Below are 27,924 nucleotides of genomic sequence, written 5' to 3'. Positions count from 1 at the left end.
TCGAATGCAATTTTATCCTTTAAGTAGAGGGACCCAAACTGTACACCGTACTCCAGATATGGTCTTACTAAGGCCCTGTACAGCTGTAGCAAAACTTAACTACTTTTCTATTCTGTTTCCTTTGCAATAAATGACAACATTCCATTTGCTTTCCTAATCACTTGTACCTGCATACTCAGTTTTTGCAATTCACGTACCAGGACACCCAGATCTCTCCGTACTGCAGAGTTCTGCAGTCTCTCTCCATTTACATAATATACTGCTTTTCCGTTCTTCCTGCAAAAATGGGCAAGTTCACATTTTCCCACGGTATACTCCATCTGCCAACTTTTTGCCTGCTCACTTAACCTATTTGTGTCCTTTTACCACCACTTGACAACTTGTCTTCCTACCTATCTTTGTGTAATCTGCAAATTTAGCTACCATACATTTGGGCCCTTCATCGAAGTCCTTGATGTAGGTTGTAAATAGTTGAAGCCCCAGCACTGATCCCTGTGGCATCCACTAGTCACATCCTGCCAACCCGAAAATGAACCATTTATCCCTACTCTTTGCTTCCTGTTAGCTAACCAGTCCTCTATCTGTGCTAATATGTTTGTTTATTTATTTAGAGATACAGCACTGAAAAAGGCCCTTTGGCCCACCAAGTCTGTGCCGACCAACAACCACCCATTTATACTAATCCGACATTAATCCCATATTCCCTACCACATCCCCACCATTCTCCTACCACCTACCTACACTAGGGGCAATTTACAATGGCCAATTTACCGATCAACCTGCAAGTCTTTGGCTGTGGGAGGAAACCGGATCACCCAGCGGAAACCCACGCGGTCACAGGAAGAACTTGCAAACTCCGCACAGGCAGGACCCAGAACTGAACCCGGATTGTTGGAGCTGTGAGGTTGCGGTGCTAACCACTGCGCCACTGTGCCGCCCCCATTAATGTTGTCCATTACACCATGTGTAGAAACCTTGGATGTGGCACCTTATTGAATGCCTTTTGGAAATCCAAGTATGCACATTTACAGGTTCCCCTTTATCCACCTTGCTTTTACTTCCTCAAAGAACTGTATTAAAATAGTCAAACAGGATTTCCCTTTCATAAAACCATGTTGACTCATTGCATTGATTTACTAAATGTCCTGCTATAGCCTCCTTATAATGGATTCTAGCAATTTCCATGTGACAGATGTTACGCAAACTGGCATATAGTGTTATGTTAGCTATTTTCCAATCTGTTGGAACCTTTCCAGAATATAGGGAATTTTGGAGGATCACAATTAATGCATCTTCTTTATCTGCAGCCGCTTCTTTGAAAAGGGTAGGATACAGGCCATCAGGTCCTGGGGACTTGTCAGCCTTTTAGCTCTAATAGTTTTTCCAGTATCTTTTCCCTGGTTTTTGTGATTGTTTTAAGTTCTTCCCTCACTTATACCTTTTGTTTTTCAAGTATCTTTGGGATGTTTTTGTGTCTTCAACAGTGAAGACTGACACAATACCAACACTGCCGCCATTTCCTTGTTAGCCATTAATTCCCCGACTCTTTCTCTAGAGGGCCAATGCTCACTTCAGTTACTCTTTTCCTTTTTAAATACTTGGAGAAACTCTTGCTATCTGTTTTTATATTTCTAGCGAACTTTCTCTCATACTCCAATTCCTCCCTTTTTTTCATCATTCTTTGCTGTTTTTTAAAATCTGTCCAATTTTCTGATCTAGCACTAATTTTGGTAGAATTATACATTTTTCTTTCAATTTGGTATTGTCCTTAACTTCCTTACTTCGCCATGATGGTGCATCCTTCTCCTAGAGTCTGTCTTTCTCACTGAAATATATCTTTGCTGAAAGATGAGAAATATCTCCTTAAATGTCTGCCACTGCTTCTCTACTGTCCTCTTATAACCTAATTTCCCTGTTCACTTTGACCAAGTCTGTCTTTATACATTTCTAATTGCCTTTATTTAAATTTAAAACACTAGTCTTAGATCCACACTTCTCACTGCCAAACTGAATGTGAAATTTGTCATGTTATGATCACTGTTGCCTCGGGGCTGCTTTACTATGAGGTCATTAATTAACCCTGTCTCATTACACATTGCCAGATCTAGAATGACCTGTTCCTTGTTATGCACGAGACCGTGCTGCTCTAAGAAATTTTCTCAAATACACTATATGAACTCATTTTCTAAGCTACCTTCGCCAATCTGATATGTTGGTTAAAATTGTCCATGATTATTGTAGTACCTCTTTTACAAGCCCTCATCATTTCTTCCTGCATACTCTGTCCTACAGTATAGCTACTGTTTGGGGACCTATCAACTGCTCCCACAAGTGACTTATTTGCTTTGCTATTTCTTATCTCTACCCAAACTGTGCATCTTGATCTTTTGACTAAGGTCATCTCTCACTACAGTACTAATCTCACCCTTAATTAACAGAGCTAGCCCACCTCCTTTTCCTAGCTTCCTGTCCTTCCGAAATGTCAAATACCCTTGGATATTCAGGTCGCAGCAATGGTCACCTTGCAACCATGTCTCTGTAATGGCTATCAGTTCATACATCTTTCTCTCTATTTGTGCTAACAATTCATCCATTTTGTTACAGATGTTGCGCACATTCAGCTAGAGCGCCTTCAGTTCTATCTTTTTACCATATTTGCAAACTCTGACCTTATCTGCTGGTGCACTGTTAGGTTTGTATGCTCTGTCCTTTCCTGCCACATTCTGGTTATCATGACCGATGTCGCTATCCTGCACTATTGCCTTGTCCTTTCCCCTTAATTTACCACATCTCCTCTCTGTTACGAAAGTGTTTCCATTCTTAAAATACTTTTTGAGGATCCGTGTTTGTGTTATGGAGATGGATTCATTGGAGGACTGAAGTGGTTCCATAGATGCTGTACTTTTTTTAAAGGATCACAGGAAGGATTCTGTTTATAAACATTTACTGAATGTCACATGTCTTCAGCTGAGTAAACAACAGATTCCTTCTGACAAGCAAAGTGTCATGTCAAGATTTATGGTGCTCAAGAGTGGGTTTCATTTTTGAATATTGTTTTGAGTCAGTTGGGTTTTTAGCCTGCTGAAAGAAACACCCAAATCATCTTTTCTCCATCTCTGAGAAACCCTGCAAAAAATCCAGTGCGTGGTAGCTGTAATGCCTGATACTGCATTTCTCCTGCAAAGCTTTTGGAAGCTTCCTCTCAACATCTCCTGAATGAACTGCTTCTGTAAAGATCCCGGTGACCCAATTATGTGTATTCGAATGTCAGACTATATGCCATCTGGAACATAATATATCTTATCCTTTTTCTTCATGAATTAACAAGTACTTGTTGTTTGTAGTGTACATTAATGATTTAGGCATGAATATAGAAGGTAAGATCAGTCAGTTCACAGATGACATGAAAATTGGTGGGGTAAATAGTGAGGAGGGAAGTCTTGATTACAGGACAATATAGATGGGCTGGTAAGGAATATGTGGTAGGGAACATGGGATTAATGTAGGAGGGGATGTGGTAGGGAATATGGGATTAATGTAGGATTAGTATAAATGGGTGGTTGATGGTCGGCACAGACTCGGTGGGCCGAAGGGCCTGTTTCAGTGCTGTATCTCTCTGACTCTGACTCTGGCCAAGGCATCTTTATTTTTCCTTTAACCAGTGTGTGTGTGTTCGGTATTTGGAAGGGAATATATATATATTCACTTGAATATTTCAAACTGTGTATTCAAGCTTTGCATCTTTATTGACTAAGTCTCGTTTTATAATAAACGAATACTTTTGTTGCTGATTAAAGATTTGTTGGTGTGTTTTATTCTGAAACTAAAATAGACAGAGTATGTAATGGGCCACATCGGTAACTGGGCACACATTTAAATATAATGTTGTGACCTGTGGAGAAGTGGAGCAAGAGAAAGACAGTGCACTCCTCCCGCCTTGGTCATAACATATAATTGGGGGCTCTGTGCGGGATAACCCAAAGTCAACGATGTGTAATTGTAAATGGGGTAATAATAACTGAAAAGGAAAAGGTTTCTTGTGCATTAAAGTTTACACTACCGGAATGGCTTCGTCAGTTGCTACGACGTTTCTGGGGAGTGAGGATTTATCCCTGAATGATTTGCTAATCTTAAACAAGGCTAGGCTCAAAGAATTGGCAGAAAAGTTGGAGTTAGTTAAAACCAGGGGCTAAGAAAGCAGACATATTGAGGGAATAGCACAACATTTGAAATTGAAAGAAGGGAAAGGCAAACCAGCTGATCATTCAGTTGAATTAGCTGGGATTCAGTTACGATGAAGCAGCTTGAACAGGAAAGAGAATGGGAAATGAAAAAACTTGAACTACAATTTCAAAGCAAAGAGAGGCAGAAGAGAGAGAAAGAGAAAGGGAACAAGAAAGGGTATTTGAATTTTAAAAGAAGCCTGGACTAAAAAAAAAACAGTGGCCTTTACCTCCATGAAAATTCTGGTGAGGAAAGAACTGACTCCAGGCCAGGACCCAGTGGGAAGCTATTTAAATTTGTGCAAGCCCTCCTGAAGTTTGAGGAAAGGGATATAGAGGCATTTTTCATTTCTTTTGAAAAGATAGCCAGACAGATGAAGTGGCCAAAAGGAAAACTGGATACTGCTTATGGAAAGCAGGTTGATGGGCAGAGCTCCTGAAGTTCATGCCATGCTTTCTGAGGAGGCTTCTGCAGTTTGAGATGGCAAAAAAGGCTATTCTCGTTGCTAAGAGTTAGTCCCTGAAGCATATAGGCAGCATTTTCAGAACCTCCGACAATAGCCTGGGCAGACTTGTATATAATTTGAGGGTAAAGCAAATTAACTTTGATAGTTAGATGCGGCACTAAAAGTTGGGGCCACATATGAGACCCTCAGGGAAATAATTCTTCTGCAAGAATTTAGAAATTCACTCCCTCTGTTAGTAAAAACTCATGTAGAGAACCAGAAAGTTTTTAACCGCCAGACAGGCAGTTGAGATTGCTGATTATGAGCTTGTTTACAAGCCCAAACCCTTTGTCCATCACACCCACAAACCCGAGAATGATAGTGGGAGGGTGAAAGGAAGGCAAGTAGGCGGGAACAAGAAGGGACAGCTGGGAATGCGCTGGGACCTCTTCCTCAGGCCAGAAAGGAAGATGCTGAGGCTGGAAGAGCGGTCCAAAAGCCGAAGTGTTTCCATTGCCACAAGGTGGGACACTTTTGTGCAGAATGCTGGAAGTTGCAGGGTCAACCCATGGGACTTATTCGGGTACACAAGGCGAATGCAGAGAAAGTGGCCATGACTGAGAGTACGACAGATCAGGCTATAGCTCTGACTGCAGCAGTAAGGCCAAGTACAAAAAACACTGAGGGAGGGTAATGTCAACAGGATACCTGAGAGTTGCAAGGAATTCTTGTCAAAAGGAAAATTAATTCCTTATCCGTCAGTGAGACAGGTAAACCTGTAGTTATACTGAGGGATACAGTAGCCACCCAAACTCTCGCTGAGGAAAGGCATAACTTATCCACCAGCGAGCACACTGAATGCCAAGGTTTTAGTGAATGGTATTGCCAGGGAGTATATACTTGTACTTTGGTACCGGGTGCACCTAGAGTGTGACCTAATTCTGGAACGGTAACTGTAGGAGTTGTCCATAATCTGCCTGTAGACGGAGTTGACCTACTCCTGGGGTATGATTTGGCTGGAGCCACTGTAGTAACTTCTTCAGTAGTCACTGAAAAATCCAGTTAATTCAGAGAGATAGCAGTTGCAAGAAAACGTTCCAGGAATTTCTCCCTCGTGGCATGACCCGAGCAATGGCTAAACAAGTTCCATTGCTGGAGGTCACGTTGGCACCTCAGATGGATAGCCGAATGTTTGAAACTTTCTTTGGGGATTTGGATAATCTGAAGGAAATGTCTTCTCTGAACAAGACTCGGCCAAGCCGATCCAGAGTTAAATAAAGTGGCACAATCGGCGCTAGCTGAAGCAAAGGGAGTTCCGGAAGTCTACTATATTAAAAATGGGATTCTGATGAAGAAGTGGAGACCTCCTGACAGACCTGCAGACAAAGAATGGACGGTAGTTCATCAGATCGTTGTACTGCCTAAGTATCGTTGGGAAATATTAAGGATAGGCCTTGAAATTCCTTTGGTGGAACATGTGGGGATCTGGAAGATCCCCAGTCACTTAGAGGTTGACATGTTTACTGGCTGGGTCTTTCCCATACCAGTTTTTGGGGAACCATTTAGTAGGGTGTTGGTAGACTGTGTAGGAACTTTACCTAAAACAACAGCAGAACACCAGTATATACTCACTATCATGGATATGGTGACTCGATTCCCAGAGGCCATTCCCTTGAGAACAATGTAGTGGTGGATAAGTTAACCCAGTTCTTCACTAGATATGGGTTACCGATTGAGATTCAGTCGGATCAAGGTTCCAATTTTATGTCCACAAATTTTCAGGAAGTTATGGGTAATCTGGGTATAACACAGTTGAAGTCTTCAGCATACCAACCACAGACACAAGGGGCTTTAGAAAGGTACCATCAGACCCTCAAAATGATAATCAGGGAAGATTGTCATGAATATCCCATGATTGGGACAAAGGGCTGGAATTTCTTTTGTTTGCCAATAGGGATTCACCTAATGAGTCTACTGGTTTTAGTCCTTGTGAATTAGTTTATGGACATGAGGTAAGAGGTCATCTAAAACTAATCAAAGGAAAGTTTTTAGAACAGAGCAACAACTCTTCTGTGTTAGATTATGTATCCGTGTTCCAGGAGCAGCTCACGAGAGCCTGCATAGAGGCTCAGGAACTCCTGAAAACTTTCCAAACAACCATGAAGAAATAGGCAGATAAGCATGCCAAGACCCGAATATTTCAACCAGGGGATGAGGTGTTAGTTACTGTCTTTACAGGGTGAACCACTGAAAGCACGGTTCAGTGGTCCATATAGAATGGTTAGAAGGATTGGTAAACTATTTGACACCCCAGATCACTGGAAAAAAAATTGGTTGTGTCACATCAATATGTTGAAACAGTATCACCGTCGGCAGGTGGATAAGCAAGCACAGGTATGTCAGGTAGTAGGGGCAGTGAAGGATGAAAGGGATAGTGAGGATGAGCAGAAGGAGGCCAAGAAAAGTTTCAAGTTGAACCTCCTACTATCCGGTTACCCAATACTGAATTGTTCAGGAGATTAGACACTATGCTTTCATATTTAGATGCAGAATAACAAGTTGACCTACCAAGGCTACTCACAAAATTTAAGGGAGTCTGTTGGAACAAACCAGGATGTACAACTGGAACGAATTGTCCAGGCAACTTTCCCCCTCCCTGATGTATTGCAGTGTCCAGAGCTCAAGAATAGAAACTGGAACAGGGCGTTCCTGAGTATTGCACAGTGAAATGAGCAATTCTTTTTAATGCTCAAGAGCAAATGCTCTTGATCTTACTTTTTAATTAATTACAATTGACTTGGTTATTGCTGTTTCCAATTAATTAAATATTGTAGCTGCACAGGACACACCTGTGTGGCTTCAGTTCACTGGTGGTCGCCTGGTCTTTTTAGCAAGGACAGATCAATTGACTAAATTTAAACTAAGTTCAACTGAATTTCAAGTAATTGCAGCAGAAGAAACTGACCTCCTTCAGGCTTCAACTGACTGGTACATATGTTTAATACTGGATTGAATGTCCATGGGTGCTTGTTCGCCGGCAAATCTGGGCATCATGTGCTGAACATCCCCAAATGGGTGGAATTGGCAGAATCTTTCTGTTCGGATCTGGGGACATTGCCAGTTTTGTGGGCAAGGGCTGCTGCGGGCGATTGGTCTTTTGAATCATTGTCAAAGATTGCGGATGGTCCGGTGTAAAGTGGTTATGAGCGCAACTCACTTACTGCTTAACACTGCAGAATTTTAAAATATTTCATTTGATTCTGCCCAGATTGCTCTGATATCTGAGCAGAAATCATGTGGGAAATCCAGACCACAGCTCACTGTGCTATGCTCTTGGGCTGTTTAATAAGTGCATGCATAAATTTGGTGTGAAATTCACCTGGCTCCTGCACTCCCAGGTGTTCAGTTCTTCATTTTCTCTCAATTTCCTAATACCTGTGTTCTCCTAATAGCTGTATTTCTGTCACCTGTGTGGTATAAGTTAGGCAAGGTAAACAATGGTGCATCAATTGTAGGAATCAAGTTACATTGGGTGCCAGTACTATCTGATGAGTGGCAACATGGATTCTGTTTGGTAATACAAAATGTTCATAAACTGAGTGCAACATAAAAGAGTATAAAAGTTGCAAGTTGGTGAGAGGGGGAAGTGCTGATTTTGGCCTCCAATACTTGTACTAGTTCATCTACACTTAGACAGTATTTAAAACTTTTGTACAATCTTACAGTGATTAATGCAAGTTGATGTGTAGAAAGAAAAAAATTCAGACAAACTGTAATGTAGATATAAATAATATACTACAGCAGCTCAGGTTGTGTCTCTGGACTGCACTATGTGGGAGTTTGTGTACAGTGAGACTGCTACAAGCGAACACATCTGCAATAGATGTCTCCATCTCTGACCTTTCCAGCTCGGAGTCATTGAACTGGAGTGCGAGTTGGAGTCATGCTGATGCATAAGGTGTGGTGGGGCAAGACATATCTGGACAGTTTGCTGCAGACCATGGTCATGCCCCTTTAGAGAGATGCAGGATCAGAATGGGGTTGGTGTGACAGGTCAGTGTGCAAAGTGAATCCAGGTGAGATAGAGAAGGAAGATTGATGAAAATTGATACTATCCAACAGATGAAATGTATTTTCTACCTGTGGGGCTAAGGAAAAGACTGTCCAAAGGACAGCCAGTGTGCTGGCCAGGGCACTCTGGAGCAGGAGGCTGACCAAAAAGGGAAGTGGGAGGAGGAGAAGTGAAATATCTTAGCTGTAGGGATTCAATAATTAGGTGGGTGGATAGCATTCTTTGGAAGCAGGATCAAGGGTCAACATGGTATGTTGCCTACCTGGTGCCAGGGTGAGGAACAACTAACTTGAAATGGTTTGAGAGTTGGGGGAGGATGCAGTTGTTGTGATCCATGTTGGAATCAACAACACAGGGAAAATATCCTGTTTGGAATGGACTAGGAGCTAAATTCAAGAACAGAACCTCCAGGGTTATATTCTATGGATTATTACCTGAAGCATGTGAAAATTGGCATAAGGATAAGTAGGTTAGGGAGCTGATCATCGGACTGAAGAGCTGGTGTGGGAAAGAGGGGTTCTATTTCTGGGATACTTGCACCAGGACAGGAAGTAACTGTTACCACTGGGATGGGCTCTATCTGAGCCAGACTGGGACCAGTGTCCTCGTGAAAAGAATTAGCAGGGCAATCAAAAGGATTTTAAACGAGTAAATGTGGGGGAGATATGTCACTTGCAAAAGGCAAGAAAGTAGAGTAAAAATCAGCATTTGTACTTCAGGCACTGCAAGTAAAGGAATAACTAGAAGATGTAAAGTAATGAAACCACAAGAGAGAAATAAGAAATGAGAGTAAAACATCAGAGCAGGACGACAGGTAAGGGTGTGTGGCCCAATAAAGCATTCTTTGTTCAAATGCATGGAGTATATGGAACGAAGTGAACTAATTGCAGGTGCACATGACATGATAACCATTACTGAGACATGGCTGCAAGACAATCAAGACTGGGAACTAAATATACCAGGTTACAAGGTTGATATGAAAGATAGGGAAAATGGTAGAGGGGGAGGAGTAGCTTTAACCATTAAGGATGAAATCGCTTCAATGTTGAAAGGATACAATGAGAAGTAAACAGGCAGTGGGCACTTTAAGTAGAATTGGAAATAGAAAAGGATTTAAGCTGTGGCTCAGTTGTTGGCATGCTCACCTCTGAGTCAGCAGGATGTGGGCTCAAGTCCCAGGACTTGTGCACAAAAGTCTTGGCTAACTCTCCATTGTGGTGCTGCGGGAGTGCTGTGCTGTCGCAGGTGCCGTCTTTTGGGTGAGATGTTAAAGCAAGGCCCTATAGACCCCTTCAGGTGGGCATGAAACATCCTATGGCACTATTTCCAAGAAGAGCAGGGGAGTTATCCCAAGTTCCCTGGCCAATATTTATCTCTTGAGCAACAAGTCAGATTATCTGGTCATCAACACATGGCTGTGGGAGCCTGCTGTGTGCTAATTAGTTGCCGCATTTCCTATATTACTACGCTTCAAAAGTTCTTCATTGGTCGTAAAGCACTTTGGGATGTCCAGTTGCCATGAATATTTAAATGCGAGTTTTTTTTTTCTTTTTATGCAGAGTTGTCAATCAGTCCTGAGGAGCAATCCTTCAGATGTGGTGAGATACAGTAACACTTTTTGAAGGAGAGCGGGGGAGTTTTTTTCCCTCAACCAGCATCACCAAAAACAGATTATTCTGATGGCTATTTGTGGGAAAATAAGAACAGGAGTAGGTCATTCAGACCCTTGAGCCTATTCGACCATTTTCATAGATAGTGGCTAATGTGTTCCTTACTCCATTTACCCGCTTTTGATCCATATCCTTTGATACCCTTACCTAATAAAAATATATTGATCTCTGGCTTTAAAATTTCAATTGACTCGGAATCTGTAGCCTTTTGGAGGAGAGTTCCATGTTTCCATTAATTATCCTTTCTGTGAACAAGTACTTGCTCATTTCAGTACTGAACAGCTGAGCTTGAATTTTAAAATTATACCTTATTCTGGATACCCCACCAGCAGAAAGCTATTTAAGATGCTCTTGTGTACCTTTTATGCTGATTAAGAAGTAGACCTCTGTCTCTTGTGATATGTTAAAATTGATCCTGGAAGTCAACCAAGAATAATACTAAGTTGAAGAACTGAATTTGTTGATGAAAAATACCTGACTCCTCAAAATGTTGCATGTTGAGTGCTTTTCAGTCTCCAGCCGTTTTAATTCTCAGGACTGATTGCCAAGTACAAATGATGCTAATGTCGTAATTCGTTTTGAGATAAGTTAGGAATTAAGGTCTAACACCTCAACTTGAAGAATTGTAGCCTAACTTTTTAAAGCACCAACTACACAAAGCTGACTAATTTTCATCTACTTTTATAGGCAGAGGCCAGGCTTGCAGCTAAGCGTGCAGCCCGAGCAGAGGCACGAGATATCCGTATGAAAGAACTGGAAAGACAGCAGAAAGAGGTAAGAGCAAATCCAGTCAAGCATGGAAAGGCATGGTTTCTGGGTGTTGGAGGTAAGAAGGATGTGATGACTAATGAAAATGGGTGTGTATTTTAGCCAGTTACATCAATTAGAAGTGAAGCACTGTTGCTGTGAGACAAGGAATACAAATGGCCCTGTTTTAAATCAGATCTGCAAGCTAAGGCACACATAATCTTCTTTGCTCCTGTAGGGAAATGCATTAATGTGAGCTACAGAGAAAGATGTCAACATTGTTGTCTGTAACAAGTCTTTCCAATCTTATTTGCAGCAGCGAATATGAGGTTAAAAAAGATCTAAGGTGCCAGGTTTAGCTTTGGACTTTGCTTTCCCAACTCTGAGTCGTGGTGATAGGAAACTCAAATTTAACTCTGCCTTTGAGAATGGCTTCTAGTTGTCAGAGGCCCTTCTGTGCACTTGGACACTTGCAGCATAAAAATTGTTGCATCCCTTACTCAGAGGGTGGTGAATCTTTGGAATTCTCTACCCCAAAGAGCTGTGGAAGCTCAATCATTGAGCATGTTCAAGGCAGAAAGCGATATATATCTGGATACTAATGACATCAAGGAATATGGGGATAGTGGGGAAAGGTGGCATGGAGGTAGATGATCAGCCATGATCTGTTTGAATGGTGGGGCAGGCTCGATGGGCAGAATGGCCTACTCCTCCCTCCTATTTCCTTTGTATGTTGTCAATTCAGTCCCTCTGGAAAATGCAGCATGGAGAGGGAATAATATAAAATTCAAACCTGTGCATGTGTTTTTTTTACTTTAACACCATTTTTTCTACCAAAATATTTGCACAGCTACTGAGAAGACATAATACTTTAAGTGCTGATTCCACTGCTGCACTAACATTGTGGAGCCTAGCAGGAAGGCTTTGAGCAGCGCTTCGGAGTCTCTGCTTTCACCCTCCTTATGAAACCATTTTGCATTATAAACTGTCTAGCACCTCAAATTGAAGACCATGTACTGTTCCTAAATTAGTTTGTATCAGTCTGCACATGCAGTATGAAGTGTCATAGTGCATAGTACTTTATCTTGTCGGCAGTGCTTACAAGTCTTTTGAGAAAAGCTCTCATTTTATAAATGGCAGAAAACATTACATGTGGAATATTCCTTGCATCAGCTATCAAAAGAATGACTTTGGATATTTTTACTTGAGTGTCCCTTCTGATGTGTTATTAGTGATACATTCACCAAGGGAATCCTTGTGGAGAAGAGTTAGACATGCTATGGAGGAACAGGCTGGATAGGTTGAATGACTGACCTGTTTGTCCTTTCACACTTAAGTTCTTTGTCTCTTGTTCGGGTACATTGCTGAAAGTATGTACGGTTAATCCACCTCCTCAGCACCACTTAAAAGTCTGACTGGTGTTTTTTAAGCAACAGAGAATTCTGGGCTTGTGTCTAAAGCCAGTTGCACTACTTCCTTTGCATATTTATAATGTATTGTGATTATGGAACTATATATTTGAAAGATCTGTGTTACACTGATTTTTCTTTTTCTTGTGATTCATTAAATTGTGTTGATTTGTATCTATTGTTACTATTGCTACTACTTTCGTTTGCCGGAATTGTATTTATTAATTCACATTGTCACTTGAGGATTCTGTACGTAACTATTTATATGGCCGCTTGTAGCTGGAACCATAATAATTTGACAGGCTTATCATTTCCTGATGGCTTGGATTCAGTTAAACATTTGCCCACCAATTGTATTATCCAGGTACTCTTTCTTGTCACCTTCCATGCTCAGGATTAAATGCTTGTTAACTTTGACTAACTGCTTATGTCAGTTTGTCCCTGATATCAAGCAAGTTCAGCTGCATATTTCATGAAGATGGCCATGTGTATCCTTGATCCTTCGAAGGATGCTCGGCCTTCGATGGAAGTTCCAGTTACTGTTGACATGCACAAATACTGAAATAGTGACAGGAGAGGTCATTTACTTTGGATCTCAGAAAAACAAATGGGAATATTTTTCTTGAATGGTGAGAGACAAGAAGCCACACTGGCAAACGAATTTGGGTATCAATGTGCACAAATCAGTAGAAGCCCGTGCACAGGTACCATGTCATCAAAGAGGGTAATGGAATTTTGGCCTTTATCTCAAGGGGATTGGAATACAAAGGGGAGTAAGTGATGCATCAGTTGTACAGGACCTTGGTTCGGCCCTATCTGGAAGACTGCGTTGAGTTTTGGGCACTGCACCTCAGGAAGGATATATTGGCCTTGCTGGCTATTACTACCATAGTGGGAGGAGTGCGCTTTCTTTTCTAGTTCCACTTCTCCACAGGTCACAATATATATTTTAAATGTTTCCCAGTTATCGATAAGGTCAATCATATTCTCTTTATCCCAAAATAAAATACACCAACCAGGTTTCTTTAACAACAAAATTATCAATTTATTATAAAAACAAGACTTATCCAGTAACGAAGCAAAGCATTAACACACAGATTGAAATATGAAAGCTCCCATTTTAAAATCCCACACACACAAACTCTCACACTGGAAAAAATGAAGAAATTCTCTCTATAGAGCTCTGTTACAAAAAATACTTTGGCCAAATACTAGCTATTTCTTGAAGAAAAAAAGAGAATATGTGGAAGGATGTCAGTTGTCCCTTTTGGTCTGGCATCCAGGTATACAGTGATGGGTCACTTCAGTCTTTTCAGAAGCAGTTTGTTCTGGAGATGTCGAGAAATAGTCTGGTTAGCTTTACAGGAGAAATGTGGCATCGGGTTTCTGCTATCACACTCTGGTTTCTCGGGTTTTTTCAAAGATTGGAAGGAGGAGGAGCTGACACACTGGACCTGTTAGGGCCTCTTAGAGAGGTGCAGGAAAGATGAGCTGGGTATTTCTTGCTTAGCGGATTGATCTTCAACTGTCTTCAAAACAGTTCATACCCCTAATGAACCAAAACAATATCTCAGAAACCGAACCAAACAGCAAGTCAGAACCTCCTTACGCTCATAAGTCGTGACATGTCATTTCTCTGTAAACGTTGTCTCCAAGTCACCAAGGATTCTGTTGTTTATTGAGCTGAAAACATGTGATTTCAGTCAAGGTTGTTTTCAAACAAGACCTCAAGCACCCTTCCGGCGATCTCTTTTAAAAATCAAAGTCCAACATCTATGGAATTACTTGATTCCCCAATGAATCCATCTCTATTTTAAATGAGTCCTCAGAAAAAATATTAAAACAACAGAAACACTTTCATAATACCTCCATCCTTAGAGCAATGATATGTCATTTTTAAATGTGTTTCATTACAAAGTATGGAAACACAGAAGCTATAGAAAAAAATTAAATACATGAACACACTCATTCTCATTCACTCTTTACCTGTAGCTAATACAGTTCGGCTTCATGCCATCTTTGCACTCCGATAACTCAAAGCAAAGTTAGTTCCTCGGCAAAGTATCCGCAATAACATTATGTTGCCCTGCAATCTGGATAATCTTTAGGTGATAAGGTTGCAATAGTAAACTCCATCGGAATAGTCTCACAAACTGGTTTTCGAATTTTTCCACAAAGGCTAGGGGGTTATCATCAGTATTTACCAGTGTCTCTCTGTAGTCGTGGCAGACATAGAGCTTAAAATGCTTAAGAGCCGGTAATAAACCCAGGGTTTCTTTTTCCACTGTTGAATATCTTTTTTGCTGTTGATTTAACTTTTTGGAAAACTTTCCCACTGGCCTTTCTTTGCCTGATTTGTCGTCTTGTAACAGGACTGCACCGACCCCCAGGTCAGTAGCATCAATTGCCAACATTGGTTCATTAATCAAGATGGCTTTCAGCCCCTAAAAAGATACTTGGCACTCCCATGACCACAGTACCTTAGCTTTTTTTTTAGAAGCAAATCCATGAGTGGAGCAGCTATAGTGCTAAAAGTTGGAACAACTTGCAGTAGAAACCACACATCCCCAAAAACCTCATGATTTATCAATTAGTCTTCGGGCTAGGGAACTACACCAGTGCTTGTACCTTTGCTTTTCTTGGCAACACTTGTCCTTGCCCTATATATGCCTGAGGTAGGTTACTCTCGCTGTTTACTTTTGGCAAGGTTTATCACTAAATCAGCTGATTGTAGTTTTGTAAGCAGAGCTTCTAGTTGTTCCAACTGGTCCTTACAAGTGTCAGTGTATACCAGCACATCATCAAGGTAAACTACACAGTTAGGAACACTGCCTACCTCTTGAATCATTAGTTTCTGAAAAGTGGCTGGAACATTTTTTAGCCCGCATGGTGTTAGTCAGCATTGGAAATGACCATCTGGTGTGACAAAGGCCGAGATTTCTCTAGCTCGGGGTGTTAAAGGAACCTGCCGGTATCCCTTCAACAAATCTATTTTTGTGAGAAACTTGACACTGCCCATTCTGTCAATACAGTCTTCCAAGCAAGGAATTGCTCGGAGTCTGACTTTGTTGTTGCATTAACCTTTCTATAGTCTATGCAGAATCTAGTTGAACCGTCAGGTTTAGGCACTAACACGACTTGGGAACTCCAGCTGCTTTGACTGGGTTCATTTCAGTGATTTTCCAACGTGTATTGGATTTCTGCTTTTATCTGGGCTTGTTTCTCCAGCCTGAAGCAAATAAGGATGCAGTTTTATCGGAAAGGATTCCCCTATATCCACATCATGTATGGGTAAGGTTGTACATCTTGGTTTGTCCCGACAGACTTCTTTAAATGCTGTGAGTAATTGTGTTAGGTCTTCTCATTGTTCTGCATCTAAATATGAAAGCATAATGTCCAGTCTCCCTAACAATTCAGTATTAACTAATCGGATAATAGGAGGTTCAATCTGAGAATTGTCCAGGCCTCCTCCTGCTCACCCTCACTATCCCTTTCATCCTTCACTGTCCCTATTGACACACCTGTTCTTGCTTATCCATCTCCCGGCAGTGATATTGTTTCAACATATTGATATGACATAGCCAGTTCTTTTTCCAGAGGTCTGGGCTATCAATCAAATAATTTACTTTACCAATTTGTTTTGACCACTTTATATGGACTACTGAACTGTGCTTTCAGCGATTCACCCTGTAAAGGCAGTAATGCTAAAATCTCACCCCTTGTTGAAATGTTCGGGCCTTGGCATGCTTGCCTGCCCATTTCTTCATGGTTGTTTGGGAAAGCTTTCAGGTATCCCTGAGCCACTTTGCAGCTCTCGTGATCCATTCCCAGGACACGGATACAAAATCTAACACAGAAGATTCGTCCCTCTGTTCTAAAAACTTTCCTTTGATTAGTTTTAGAGGACGTCTTACCCCATGTCCATAAACTAATTCAAAAGGACTAAAACCAGTAGACTCATGAGGTGAATCCCTAGTGGCAAATAGAATTCAAGCCCTTTATCCCAGTTATGGGGATATTCATGACAGTAAGCCCTGATCGTCGTTTTGAAGGTCTCGGTACTTTTCTAAAGCCCATTGTGTCTGTGGGCGGGGGGGGGGGGGGTGGGGGGGGGTGGTGTATGTGTTTTACCCAGATTATCCATAACTTCCTGAAAAATTTTAGACATAAAAGTAGAACCTTGATCCGACTGAATCTCAATCGGTAATCCATATCGAGTGAAGAACTGGGTTAACTTCTGTACTATTACCTTAACTGAAATTGTTCGCAAGGGAATTGCCTCTGGGAACAGATCAACCATATCCATGATGGTGAGTATATATTGGTGTCCTGCTTTTGTTTTTAGTAAAGGTCCCACAGTCTACCAACACCCTACTAAATGGTTCCCCAAAAACGGGTATGGGATTTAGAGGTGCCGGTTTTGTGGCAGGTTGCGGTTTTCCCACAATCTGGCACATATGGCACATTTTACAAAACTGCACCACGTCCTTGGAGAGACTTGGCCAGTAAAAATGTCGACCTATACATGATTGGGTCTTCGGGATCCCCGCATATCCCACCATAGGAATTTCATGGGCTATCCTTAATATTACCCAACGATACTTGAGCGGTATCACGATCAGGTGAACAACCATCCATTCTTCGTCTGCAGGTCTGTGAGGAGGTCACCACTTTATCAGAATCCCATTTTTAATATAGTAGACTTCTGGAACTCCCTTTGCCTCAGCTTCCGTTACAGCCAATTGTGCCACTTTACTTAACTCTGGATCGGCTTGCTGAGCCTTGATCAGAGAAGACTTACTGAAAATTTCCTTCGGATTATCCAAATCCCCAAAGAAAGTTTCAGATGTTCGGCTATCTGTCTGTGGTACCAATTTGACTTCCAGCAATGGAACTTATTTAGCTATTGCTCGGGTCATTATACATGAAGGAAAAATTTCTGGAACCTTTTCCTGCAACTTTTCTGTCTCTTTGACTTCACTTGGTCTTTGCGTGACTACTGGAATAGCTACTACCTTCACTCTGGCCAAATCATTCCCCAGGAGTAGGTCAACTCCGTCTACAGGCAGGCTATGGACAACTCCTACAGATACCGTTCCAGAATTGGGTCACACTCTAGGTGCACCCGATACAAACAGACAGGTATATATTCCCCAGGTTTGGGCTTGTAAACAAGCTCATAATTATCAGCAATCTCAGCTGCCTGTCTGGCTGTTAAAACCTTCTAATCTTTGGATTCTTAGTAATGTGAATTCTTAGTAACAGAGGGAGTGAATTTGTAAATTCTTCCTGGAGAGCTAATTCCTTAAGGTTCTCATACATGGCTTCTACCTTTAGTGCCTGCATCCAGTGATCAAATTCTATATAAGCCTGCCCATGCTGTCTCCGGAGGTTCCGAAATATCTGCCTGTAAGCTTTAGGGACCAACCCATAAGCACTGAAAATAGCCTTTTATGCCATCTCGTAATCTGCAGAAGCCTCTTCAGAAAGCATGGCATAAACTTCAGGAGCTCTGCCCATCAACCCCCTTTGCATAAGCAGTGTCCGGTTTTCCTCCAGCCACTTCATCTGTCTGGCGATCTTGTCAAAAGATATGAAAAAATCCTCGATGTCCATTTCCTCAACCTTCGGGAGGGCTTACACAAATTTAAACAGCACTCCAATGGGTCCTGGGCTGGAGTCAGATCTTTCCTCACCAGAACTTTCACTGGAGTCAAGACCACCCCTTTTTCTTCCATCTTTTTTAATTCAAATTCCCTTCCTTCTCTTGCACTCTCAAATTCAAATTTGCTCGTTCAGATTCAAATTTCTTCATTGTCAGTTCTCTTTCCTGTTCAAGCTCAAGTTTTTTCATCTCTTTTTCCTGTTGAAGCTCAAGCTGCTTCATCTTTTGCAAGCCAAAAGACTTGCAGGTTGGTAGGTAAATTGGCCATTATAAATTGCCCTTAGTATAGGTAGGTGGTAGGGAAATATAGGGACAGGTGGGGATGTGGTAGGAATATGGGATTAGTGTAGGATTAGTATAAATGGGTGGTTGATGGTCGGCACAGACTCGGTGGGCTGAAGGGCCTGTTTCAGTGCTGTATCTCTAAATCTAAAACTAATCTGTAACTGAATTTTAGCTAATTGAAATGCACGTCCATCTAGGTCGCCTTTTTCTTCTGATTTCAAATGCTGTGCTATTACTTCAATTATGTCTGCTTTCTTAGCCATTGGTTTTAACTCTAATCCCAATTATACTGCCAGTGCTATTAGCTTAGTTTCTAAAATCACTCTGAGTACTCCTTCTCCGGAAAGGTCGTAGCAACTGACAATGTAATGTAAACTTTACTCTGATGCACAGGAACCCAGGTTTTTCTTTTTCCTACTATCAGTTACTGTTACCCCAATTATTGTTACATGTCTTTGGGTTATCTCACACAGAGCCCCCACTTATATGTTAGGAGTGAGACGAGAGGAGTGCACTTTCGTTTCTAGTTACACTTCTCCACAGGTCACAACATTTAAATGTTTAGCCAGTTACTGATATGTTCAATCATATACTCTACCCTTTATCCCAGAATAAAATACACCAACCTAGTTTCTTTAATAAACTAAATTATCAGTTTATTAAAGAAACAAGACTTATCCAGTGATGAAGTGAAGCATTAACACACAGATTGAAATAATGAAAGTTCCCTTTTTAAAATCCCCCTTACACAAACTCTCACGCATACGTTGGAAAGAATAAAGAAATTCTCTTTGCAGATCTCTGTTGTTAAAAAAAGACAAAAAAAATACTTTGGCCAAATACTTGCTAATTCTTGAAGAAAAACGAGAATATGTGGAAGGATGTCAGTTGTCCCTTTTGGTCTGCCGTCTGGGTATATGGTGATGGGTCACTGGGATCTTTTCAGAAGCAGTTTGTTCTGAAGATGTCGAGAAATAGTCTGGTAGGCTTTCCAGTAGAAATGCGGCATCAGGGGCTTCCACTCTCACACTCTTGTTGCTCGGTTTTTCAAAGACAGGAGGAAAGAGGAGCTGACACCCTGGACATCTCAGGGCTGTTTAGAGAGGTGCAGGAAAGATGAGTTGGGGGTTTAGTCCTTGGCAGGTTGATCCTCAATGTATTCAAAACATTTCACACTCCAAATTAACAAAAACAATATCTCAGAAGCGAAACTAAACAGTAAGTCAGAACCTCCTGACCCTCATACATCATGACATGTCACTTCTTTGTAAACATCTTTCCCACACCACTAAGGTTTCTGTTATTGAGCTGAAAGCATGTGATTTCCAGTAAAGGTTGTTTCCAAACAAGACTGCAAGTGCCCTTCCGGTGACCTCTTTTTAAAAAAAAAACGAAGTCCAACATCTATGGAACTACTTCAGTTCCCCAATAAATCCATCTCCACATTTTAAATGAGTCCTCAGAAAAAATATTAAAACAACAGAAGCACTTTCATATCAAGGGGTACAGCATAGATTCACCAGAATGATGGGGTCGAAAGGGTTAAAATGTTATAGGTTGCATAAACTTGGCTTGTCATATTTTTTATATATATGTTTTATAATTTTCATTTTATGGTTCTATGGCTAGTCATAGCTTGTGTTTAGTAAGTTGAGGGCTGATCTAAATTCGAAAATGATAACGGATTCAATATGGAGGGAAACTGTCCATTTTGGTTGTGGATTACAGAATAAGGGACATAATGTTCAAATTAAATTTAAGCTATTGAGGGGTGAAATCAACAGCATTTGTTCTCATAAAGGGTAGTGAAAATCAACAACAATCTTTTCCCCCCCCAGGCAATCATGGAAGCTGCGTCAGTTGAAATTTTCATGACTAAGGTTTTTAGGTCAGGGTATCCAGAGAGGGAGCAAAGATGGGGAAATGGAGTTGAAATATAGATGAGCCATGATCTAATTGAATAATGAAACAGGCTTGAGGGGCTGAATGGTGGAGTCCTGTTTCTTTGTCTTCAAGATATAGGAAGTAATTGCTGACAAGAAATTGAATTTAATGATGTTTCAGAGCCACAAAATAGCTGTACTTTTATGCAACCCAGCCTGTTAACAGATAATTAACTCCGGACACAATTGAATCTGTGGGACAGGATAGTGGTATGCTCACTCACTTGAGTCATCTGGGAGCCTCTGTTTCAAAAAAAAGTCTTTTTGTTGCCATTGCTGGCACATCTTGGGGAACATCAGTATTTTAATTCTAAATCTTTGGTAACCACTTTGCAAATCTTTTCCTTTCAGTTGGCATCAAAACATAAGTCTTAATCATTTGGCAATGAAATAACTGAATTTATAGTATTTTTTGGCAGAAATAAGTAAATAAAGATACGCATTGTCGTCGAAGTAATAGTAAAGCTGTGGCTTGCTCGAGTCACCAAGAAGGGTGACAAACCAAACAAATTATTGCAAAACATCTTTCAGTTTGTGACTTGTCTTGTATTCTCTGCTAAATGAATTGAAGCATATGGGAAGGTGAGCAGTGGACTAGTCTCTGACATTGGACATTATTCAGGTTATGTGGACTATAGGCATGCATGTGTGTAAATACACAATGTATATTGCTTTGGGATGAACAAATAGGACCTTTTTTATCGGCCAACCAGATAAACTATAATAACTGAATTCAGTGTTTGCAATTGGGACAAGATAGCTGAGAACATTATACAAAAATGTGGTTTATCGTCAATAGAAACAATTTTTTATTCATTCATTCACAGTTTGGATGACTGCCATATACTTTGAATCAAGTGCACTGCATGAGTGTAGCACAATCGATGATGTGACAACTGCAATGATGGATAGGAATGAAAACCTGTTAGGCTAACTTCCTAAATATTGGATAAAATGGTACCTTTGTATTTTCATCCTCTTTGTTTCAATCCAAGCACTTTCTGAAGGCTCAGTGAAAACTTGTTGCATTCTCTTCCAAAAGGTTATTTCTGTTGAAACATGGAACTGCATAGTCTTTCAAAAGGCTTAGATTCTCAAATCTTCAAGAAATAACTTTGGCAATAACCTGACCTGTACTAGCTTTCCAATACCTGACTACAATTAAAATGTATCAAAATTTGAAATGCATTATTTCAACAAAGGTACTTATTGAAAAAATTAAAACCTGATTTCCTCCTGATGATCTAAATTTCATAGTGCAGCTTATATATTGCTTCGGAAATTGATGTGTGCATAACTGTACCCAGGCCTGATTTTGTAAGAACATGAATCTTTTGCAAATCTGAGAACCAGGAAGTAATATGAAAGAGGAGAAACAAGGTGCACAAGCATTGGTTGAGACAGATAGCACTAGAGTTAGAAATAGTAAGGCATTACATGGAGTCAGAGGAAGAGGGGAATGCTGTAAGGTCTAAATTAGATTTAGTGTGCATGTGTGTGAACGCACGGACTGTTGTAAATCAAGTTGCTGAGCTCCAGGTGCAGATGGCCAAATGGGAATATGAGTTTGTGGCGATAACTGAGACCTGCTTCAAAAAAGGGCAAGACTGGGTACTAAATATTCTGGATACAAGGTATTCAGAAAAGATAGAGAAGGAAAGAAAAGAAGGCTGACAATATTCAGGAGAAAATATAAGTGCTGGAGAGAGGGGATCATGAACAGAATCTATTTGCTTAAAACTAAAAAAAAACAGAGATAAGGTTACACTACTGGATGTGACTTTGCAAATCTGTTCCCTTTTTTCTTGCCCACTAGTTGGTCATTTGTAGAATACAGAGAGGTGTAAAAATAGAGTAGTTATAATTAGGGACTTTAATTGTCCTAATATAGGTTGATATAGTAGTGTAAAGGGCAGAGAGGGCGAAGAGTTTCTAAAGTATGGTGAGGAGAATTTTCTAGCTTGTTATGTTTCTGGTCCAACAGGGAAGGAGGATTGTTGGATCTGGTTCTAGGGAATAAGGTGGGTGAAGTGGATCAAGTATCAGTAGGAAAACATTTAGGAGACAGTGATCATAGTGCCATAATATTTAGGTTAGCTATGGAAAAGGACAAGGAACAATGCAGGATAAAAATGATTAATTGGCAGAAGTCCACTTTCGATGGAGTGAGAGGATCTGGACCAGGTAAATTGTAATGAAAGATTGGCAGACAATACAGCAAGGGAACAATGGGCTGCCTTTAAAGAGGAGATGGATCAGTTCCAGTTAAGTTATGTACTCATGAGGGGGAAAGGTGGGACAAACATAGCCAGAGCTCCCTGGATGATGAAGGCAATGGAGACTAAGATGAAGCACAAAAAGGGTGCCTATGACAGATGTCGGATTGATAATACAAGTGAGAGCTAGGCTGAATATAAAAAATGCAGGGGGAAGTGAAAAAAGAAATGAGAAGCTAAGAGAGAGTGTGAGAAGAGACTGGCAGCTAACATAAAATTAAATCCAAAAGTCTTCTATAGGCATATAAATAGTAAAAGGGTGGTAAATAGAGGAATGGTGCTGATTTGGGACCAAAAAGATGATTATGCATGCAGGCACGGGCATGGCTGAGATACTAAATGAGTACTTCGTATTTGTCTTTACTAAGGAAGAAGATGCTTCTAAAATCATAATGAAGGTGGAGATAATTTAGACTCTGGATGGGCTAAAAAGTGTTCAAGAAGAGGTGTTAGAAAAGCTGGCTATACTTAGTTGTCACCAGGACCAGATTAGATGCATACAAGGATACTGAGGGAAATAAGGGTACAATAAGACCAAATCTTCCCATCTTCCTTAGATGCAGATGTGGTGATAGAGGATTGGAGAATTGCAAATGGTAAACCCTTGTTCAAAAAAAGGGTTTAGGAATAAGCCCAGCAACTACAAGCCAATCAATCTCCCCTCAGTGTGGGGAAAGCTTTTAGAAATGACAATTCAAGACAACATTACCAGTCCCTTAAACAAATGTGAATTAATAAGGAAAGCCAGCACAGATTTGTTGAGGGAAAATTGTTTAATTTGATTATGTTTTTTGATGAGGTAACAAAGAGGGTTGATGAGGGTAATGTTGTTGATGTGGTGTACATGGACTTCCAAAAGGTGTTTGATGAAGTGCCACAACAGGCTCATCAGAGTATAAGCCCATGGAATAAAAAGGACAGTGGTAGAATGGATACAAAGCTGGCTGAATGACAGGAAACAGAGTAGTGATGAATGATTGTTTTTCAGACTGGAAGAAGGTATATAGTGAGACCCCTGGGGATTGGTATTAGAACCAATGCTTTTCTTAATCTGTATGAATGATGTAGACTTAAGTGTGCAGGGCACAATTTCAAAATTTTGCCAATGACAAAAAACTTGCAACTATTGTGAACCGTGAGGATGACAGATAGACATTAAGAGGACATAGGCTATTGGAAGGGGTGGACTTGAGGCAACAGAAATTTAAAGCAGAGAAGTGTGAAGTCGTAGACGTTGGGAGGATGAACTAGGAGAGGCAGTACAAACTGAAGGATAAAAATTTTAAAGGGGCGCCGCAGCAGAGACACCTGGGGGTATATGTGCACAAATCATTGAATGCCCAGGGCAGGCTGAGAAAGCAGTTAATAAGGCACATGGGATCCTGGGCTTCATAAGTTGGAGTATAGAGTACAAAAACAAGGAAATTATGGTAAACCTTCATAAAACACTTGTTTGTCCCCACCTGGAGTATTCTGTCTAATTCTGGGCCCGACACTTCAGGAAGGATGTGAAGGCATAGGAGAGGGTGCGGAAAAGACTTATGAGAATAATTCTTGGGACTTGAGTTGCATACACAGATTGGAGAAGTTGCAGCATTTCTCCAAGAGAATGTTGAGAGGAGATTTGATTGAGATGTTCCAAATCAGTAGGAGTCTGGAACAAGAGTAGATGGGGAGAGGCTGTTCCCTTTGGCTGGAAGTTCGAGAACAGCGGACACCGATCGGAGGTGAATGACAAAAGAACCAAAGGGGGCATGAGAAAAAACCCTTTTTAAGATTCGAGTATTTAGGATCTGGAATCCACTGCCCGAGAGTGTGCTGGAGGCAGATTCAATCATGACTTTCAGAAGCGTATTGGATAATGAACTGACGGGAGAAAATTTGCAGGGCTATGGGGAAAAAGACGAGCGAGTGGGACTAGCTGAGTTGATAGAAATGATGGGCTGAATGGCCTCCTTCTTTGTTGTAACCTTCTGTAATTCTGTGATTCTGTTTGTGTGTACTGAGAACCAAAGAAATTCCTCATTCAAAGGGCTGTGAATCTTTGGAATTCTTTAGCCAAGATGGCTATGGGTGCTCAGTCTTAAGCATATTGAAGATCGAGTTTGATAGATTTTTGCATTTCAAGGAAATTGAGCGATGTGGGGATTGGGTGGCAAAGTGGAGTTGACATCGAGTAACAGCCAGAATTTTATTGAATGATCGAGCAAGCTTGAGAGGCCTTGTGGCCTACTCCTGCTCCTACTTGTGTTCTTAATTGAATTGTTCTTTTGCTATCATAAACATAAAAGCTATTGTCAATGGAGTTGAAACACAACCTTTATAAGAAAAAAAAATCCAAAACTGTCTGTGGTCTGAATAAATAATATCAAACCTTGCCTGCCACCACCACAAAACTTGATCTAAGATCATTTATGATAAAATGAGGCTCATGGTATGAAATGATTGCTGATCCTGTTGTGATATTCTTTCATTAGGTTTTGACTGTAGGTTTATTATGAGTACTGCACCATAAGACTAGCTAAACTGCTTGTTTTTTTTATTAAATTCACATTTCTTTCTTGAAATCTAAGTTTGATTCTTTTGAATTGAATTGTTGATGCCATAATTGGGCGGTTTCTGCATGTTCTCATATTAGTTGGGTTTATGGCCATTTGTTAATTTGCAAAAAGGAGGGAGGAATTGAAAACAATCCTTATCGCTAGAGAAAAAGCACTGGGCCAACTAATGGGACTAAACGTACATCCCCTGGACCTGATGGCCTGCATCCTCGGGTCTTAAAAGAAGTGGCTGCAGAGATAGTGGATGCAATGGTTGTAATATTTCAAAATTGCCCTTATTCTGGAAAGGTCCCACTGGATTGGAAAACTACAAACGTAACATCTCTATTAAAGAAATGAAGGAAACAGAAAGCAGGAAACAACGGGTCAGTTAGCCTAACATCTGTCGTTGGGAAACTGCTGGAATCCATTATTAAGCAAGTAGGACCTTTAGAAAATCATAATACAGTCAGACAGAATAAACAGGTTTTATGAACGAGAAATTGTGTTTGACTAATTTATTAGAGTTCTTTGAGGATTTACTGAGCATGGTCAATAAAGGGGGAACCAGTTGATATAGCATATTTGGATTTTCAAAACGCATTTGTTAACGTGCCACATAAAAGGTTACTACACAAGGTAAGGTCCCATGGTGCTCGGGGTAATATATTAGCAGGGATAGAGGATTGGCTCACAGGAAACAAAGAATCGGGAAAAAGGGGCATTTTCAGGTTGACAAAATCTAACTAGTTGGATGCCACAGGGATTACTGCTGGGGCCTCAACTATTTACAATCTATATTAATGACTTGGGTTAAGGGACGAAGTGTATTGTAGCCAATTTGCTGACGGTACAAAGGTAGGTGGGAAAGCAAGTTGTCAGGAGGATAGAGTCTGCAAAGGGATATAAATAGGTTAAGTGAATGCACAAAAGTTGGCAGATAGTGCATAATGTGGGAAAAGGTGAGGTTATCCACTTTGTTAGGACGAAAATAAAAGCAAAATATTATTTAAATGGACAGAGTCCACAGAAGGATCTGGACATCCTTGTGCATAGAAACATAGAAAATAGGAGCAGGAGTAGGCCATTCGAGCCTGCACCGCCATTCAATACGATCATGGCTGATCGTCCAAAATCCCTGTATCCCTTGATTCCTTTAGCCCTAAGAACTATATCTAACTCTTTCTTGAAACACAAATAATTCATGTGCAGGTACAGCAAGTAATTAGGAATGCAAATGAAATGTCGACCTTTAGTGCAAAGGGGATGGAGTATAAAAGTGGGAAGTCTTGCTACAGCTGTACAGGGCATTGGTGAGACCACACCTAGAGTACTGCATGCAGTTTTGACCTCCTTATTTAAGGAGAGATATACATGCATTGGAGGCAGTTCAGAGAAGATTCACTAGGTTGATTTCTGGGGAGAAAGGATTGTCTTCTGATCAGAGATTGAGCAAATTGGGCCTATACTTACTGGAAATTAGAAGAATGCGAGGTGATCTTATTGAAACATGCAAGGTCTTGGTCTTGTCAAGATTGATGTTGAGAGGATGTTTCCCCTCATGGGGGAATCTGGAACTAGGGAGCATAGTTTCAGAGTGAAGATTCATTCATTTAAGAGTGAGATGAGGGGTAAGTTAACTCTGAGGTTTGTGAATCTTTGGAATTGTCTGCCCCAGGGAGGGCTGGAGGCTGAGGCATTGTCTATCTCAGCCTTGAATATATTCAGATTCTTGAGCTATCAGAGAGTTAAGTGTCGTGGGGAACAGGCCACGATCAGATCAGTCATGATCTTATTGAATGACGGAGCAGACTTGAGGGGCTGTATGGCCTACTCTTGCAAATACTTTTTTTATGCTGTTTTGTTATCTTTTGAAAAGGGATCAATCTACAAATTCAGAGGTGTATTTTTTTTCAATTATGCAAAGTTCCAATTCTTCAGCTTGAACCCTAAAGTGCTGTTGACTTAGTGTAGCTATAAACAATTTTTAATTGTAAGTAAACTATCAAGTGGTTTGAAAAAAAAATTGCCCTGAGCAACAATAAAGGTGATAATTCTCATGATTATGTCAATCAAGCAGACTCGTCATTTGAAACACAGCCTCTTTTAAATATTGATGAGAGAATGCACAATAGAAATAGTGTAGTTTTGTTTTTGTTTCATATTAAAAATCAAGGTTTAACTGTCTGGAGTCTGGCAGTATGTCCTTGCCATGGGCATATTAATGTTTACAGCTCCAGCCCTTGTTCAAAAATATGTGCATGACATTGGTTACTGTGAGAGCCTTGTTTTCTTTACAAGTGCCGATGTTGATTATTCCCCCTCTCTCATCCTGAAATCATCAAAGTGCTGTTTATGCAAGAACTATGACATTTTGACACCTACTTGTGACCATTGGTTGGCAAAAATGTCCTGGTAGTTCAGGTAAGATTAACAACAGTGCTAAATATTATTGCCAAATGCATGCAATAAAAATTGCTAAACTGGAGTTAGTAATTTTGGTGTAGCCATAATTTGCTGATAGTGGCTGTCAATTGGGCCATGTTTGATTGATCTGCCATCAGTGTAGGACCAGATGATGGAAACCAGAACCTTCAAACTAAATTGACGAACCTCCAGTTAACCTGTTAAATACCACAAGGTCTTTT

General features: G+C 40.6%; 1 protein-coding gene across 5 annotated transcripts in view; it reads left to right on the top strand.

Annotated features, from left to right (window-relative positions):
* Positions 1 to 27,924, top strand: part of lrrfip2 (leucine rich repeat (in FLII) interacting protein 2) — a 235,164-nt gene that overhangs the window by 75,297 nt on the left and 131,943 nt on the right. For all 5 annotated transcript variants that reach the window (XM_068032281.1, XM_068032276.1, XM_068032279.1 and 2 more), the window contains exon 3: positions 11,099 to 11,185. In XM_068032281.1, the coding sequence (XP_067888382.1) occupies positions 11,099 to 11,185 (87 nt within the window). The remainder of the gene's footprint in view (positions 1 to 11,098; positions 11,186 to 27,924) is intronic.

The sequence above is a fragment of the Heterodontus francisci genome, chromosome 5 (genome assembly GCF_036365525.1).
Source record: "Heterodontus francisci isolate sHetFra1 chromosome 5, sHetFra1.hap1, whole genome shotgun sequence".
Taxonomy (NCBI): Eukaryota; Metazoa; Chordata; class Chondrichthyes; order Heterodontiformes; family Heterodontidae; genus Heterodontus; species Heterodontus francisci.
This window is presented reverse-complemented; position numbering and strand designations above follow the sequence as displayed.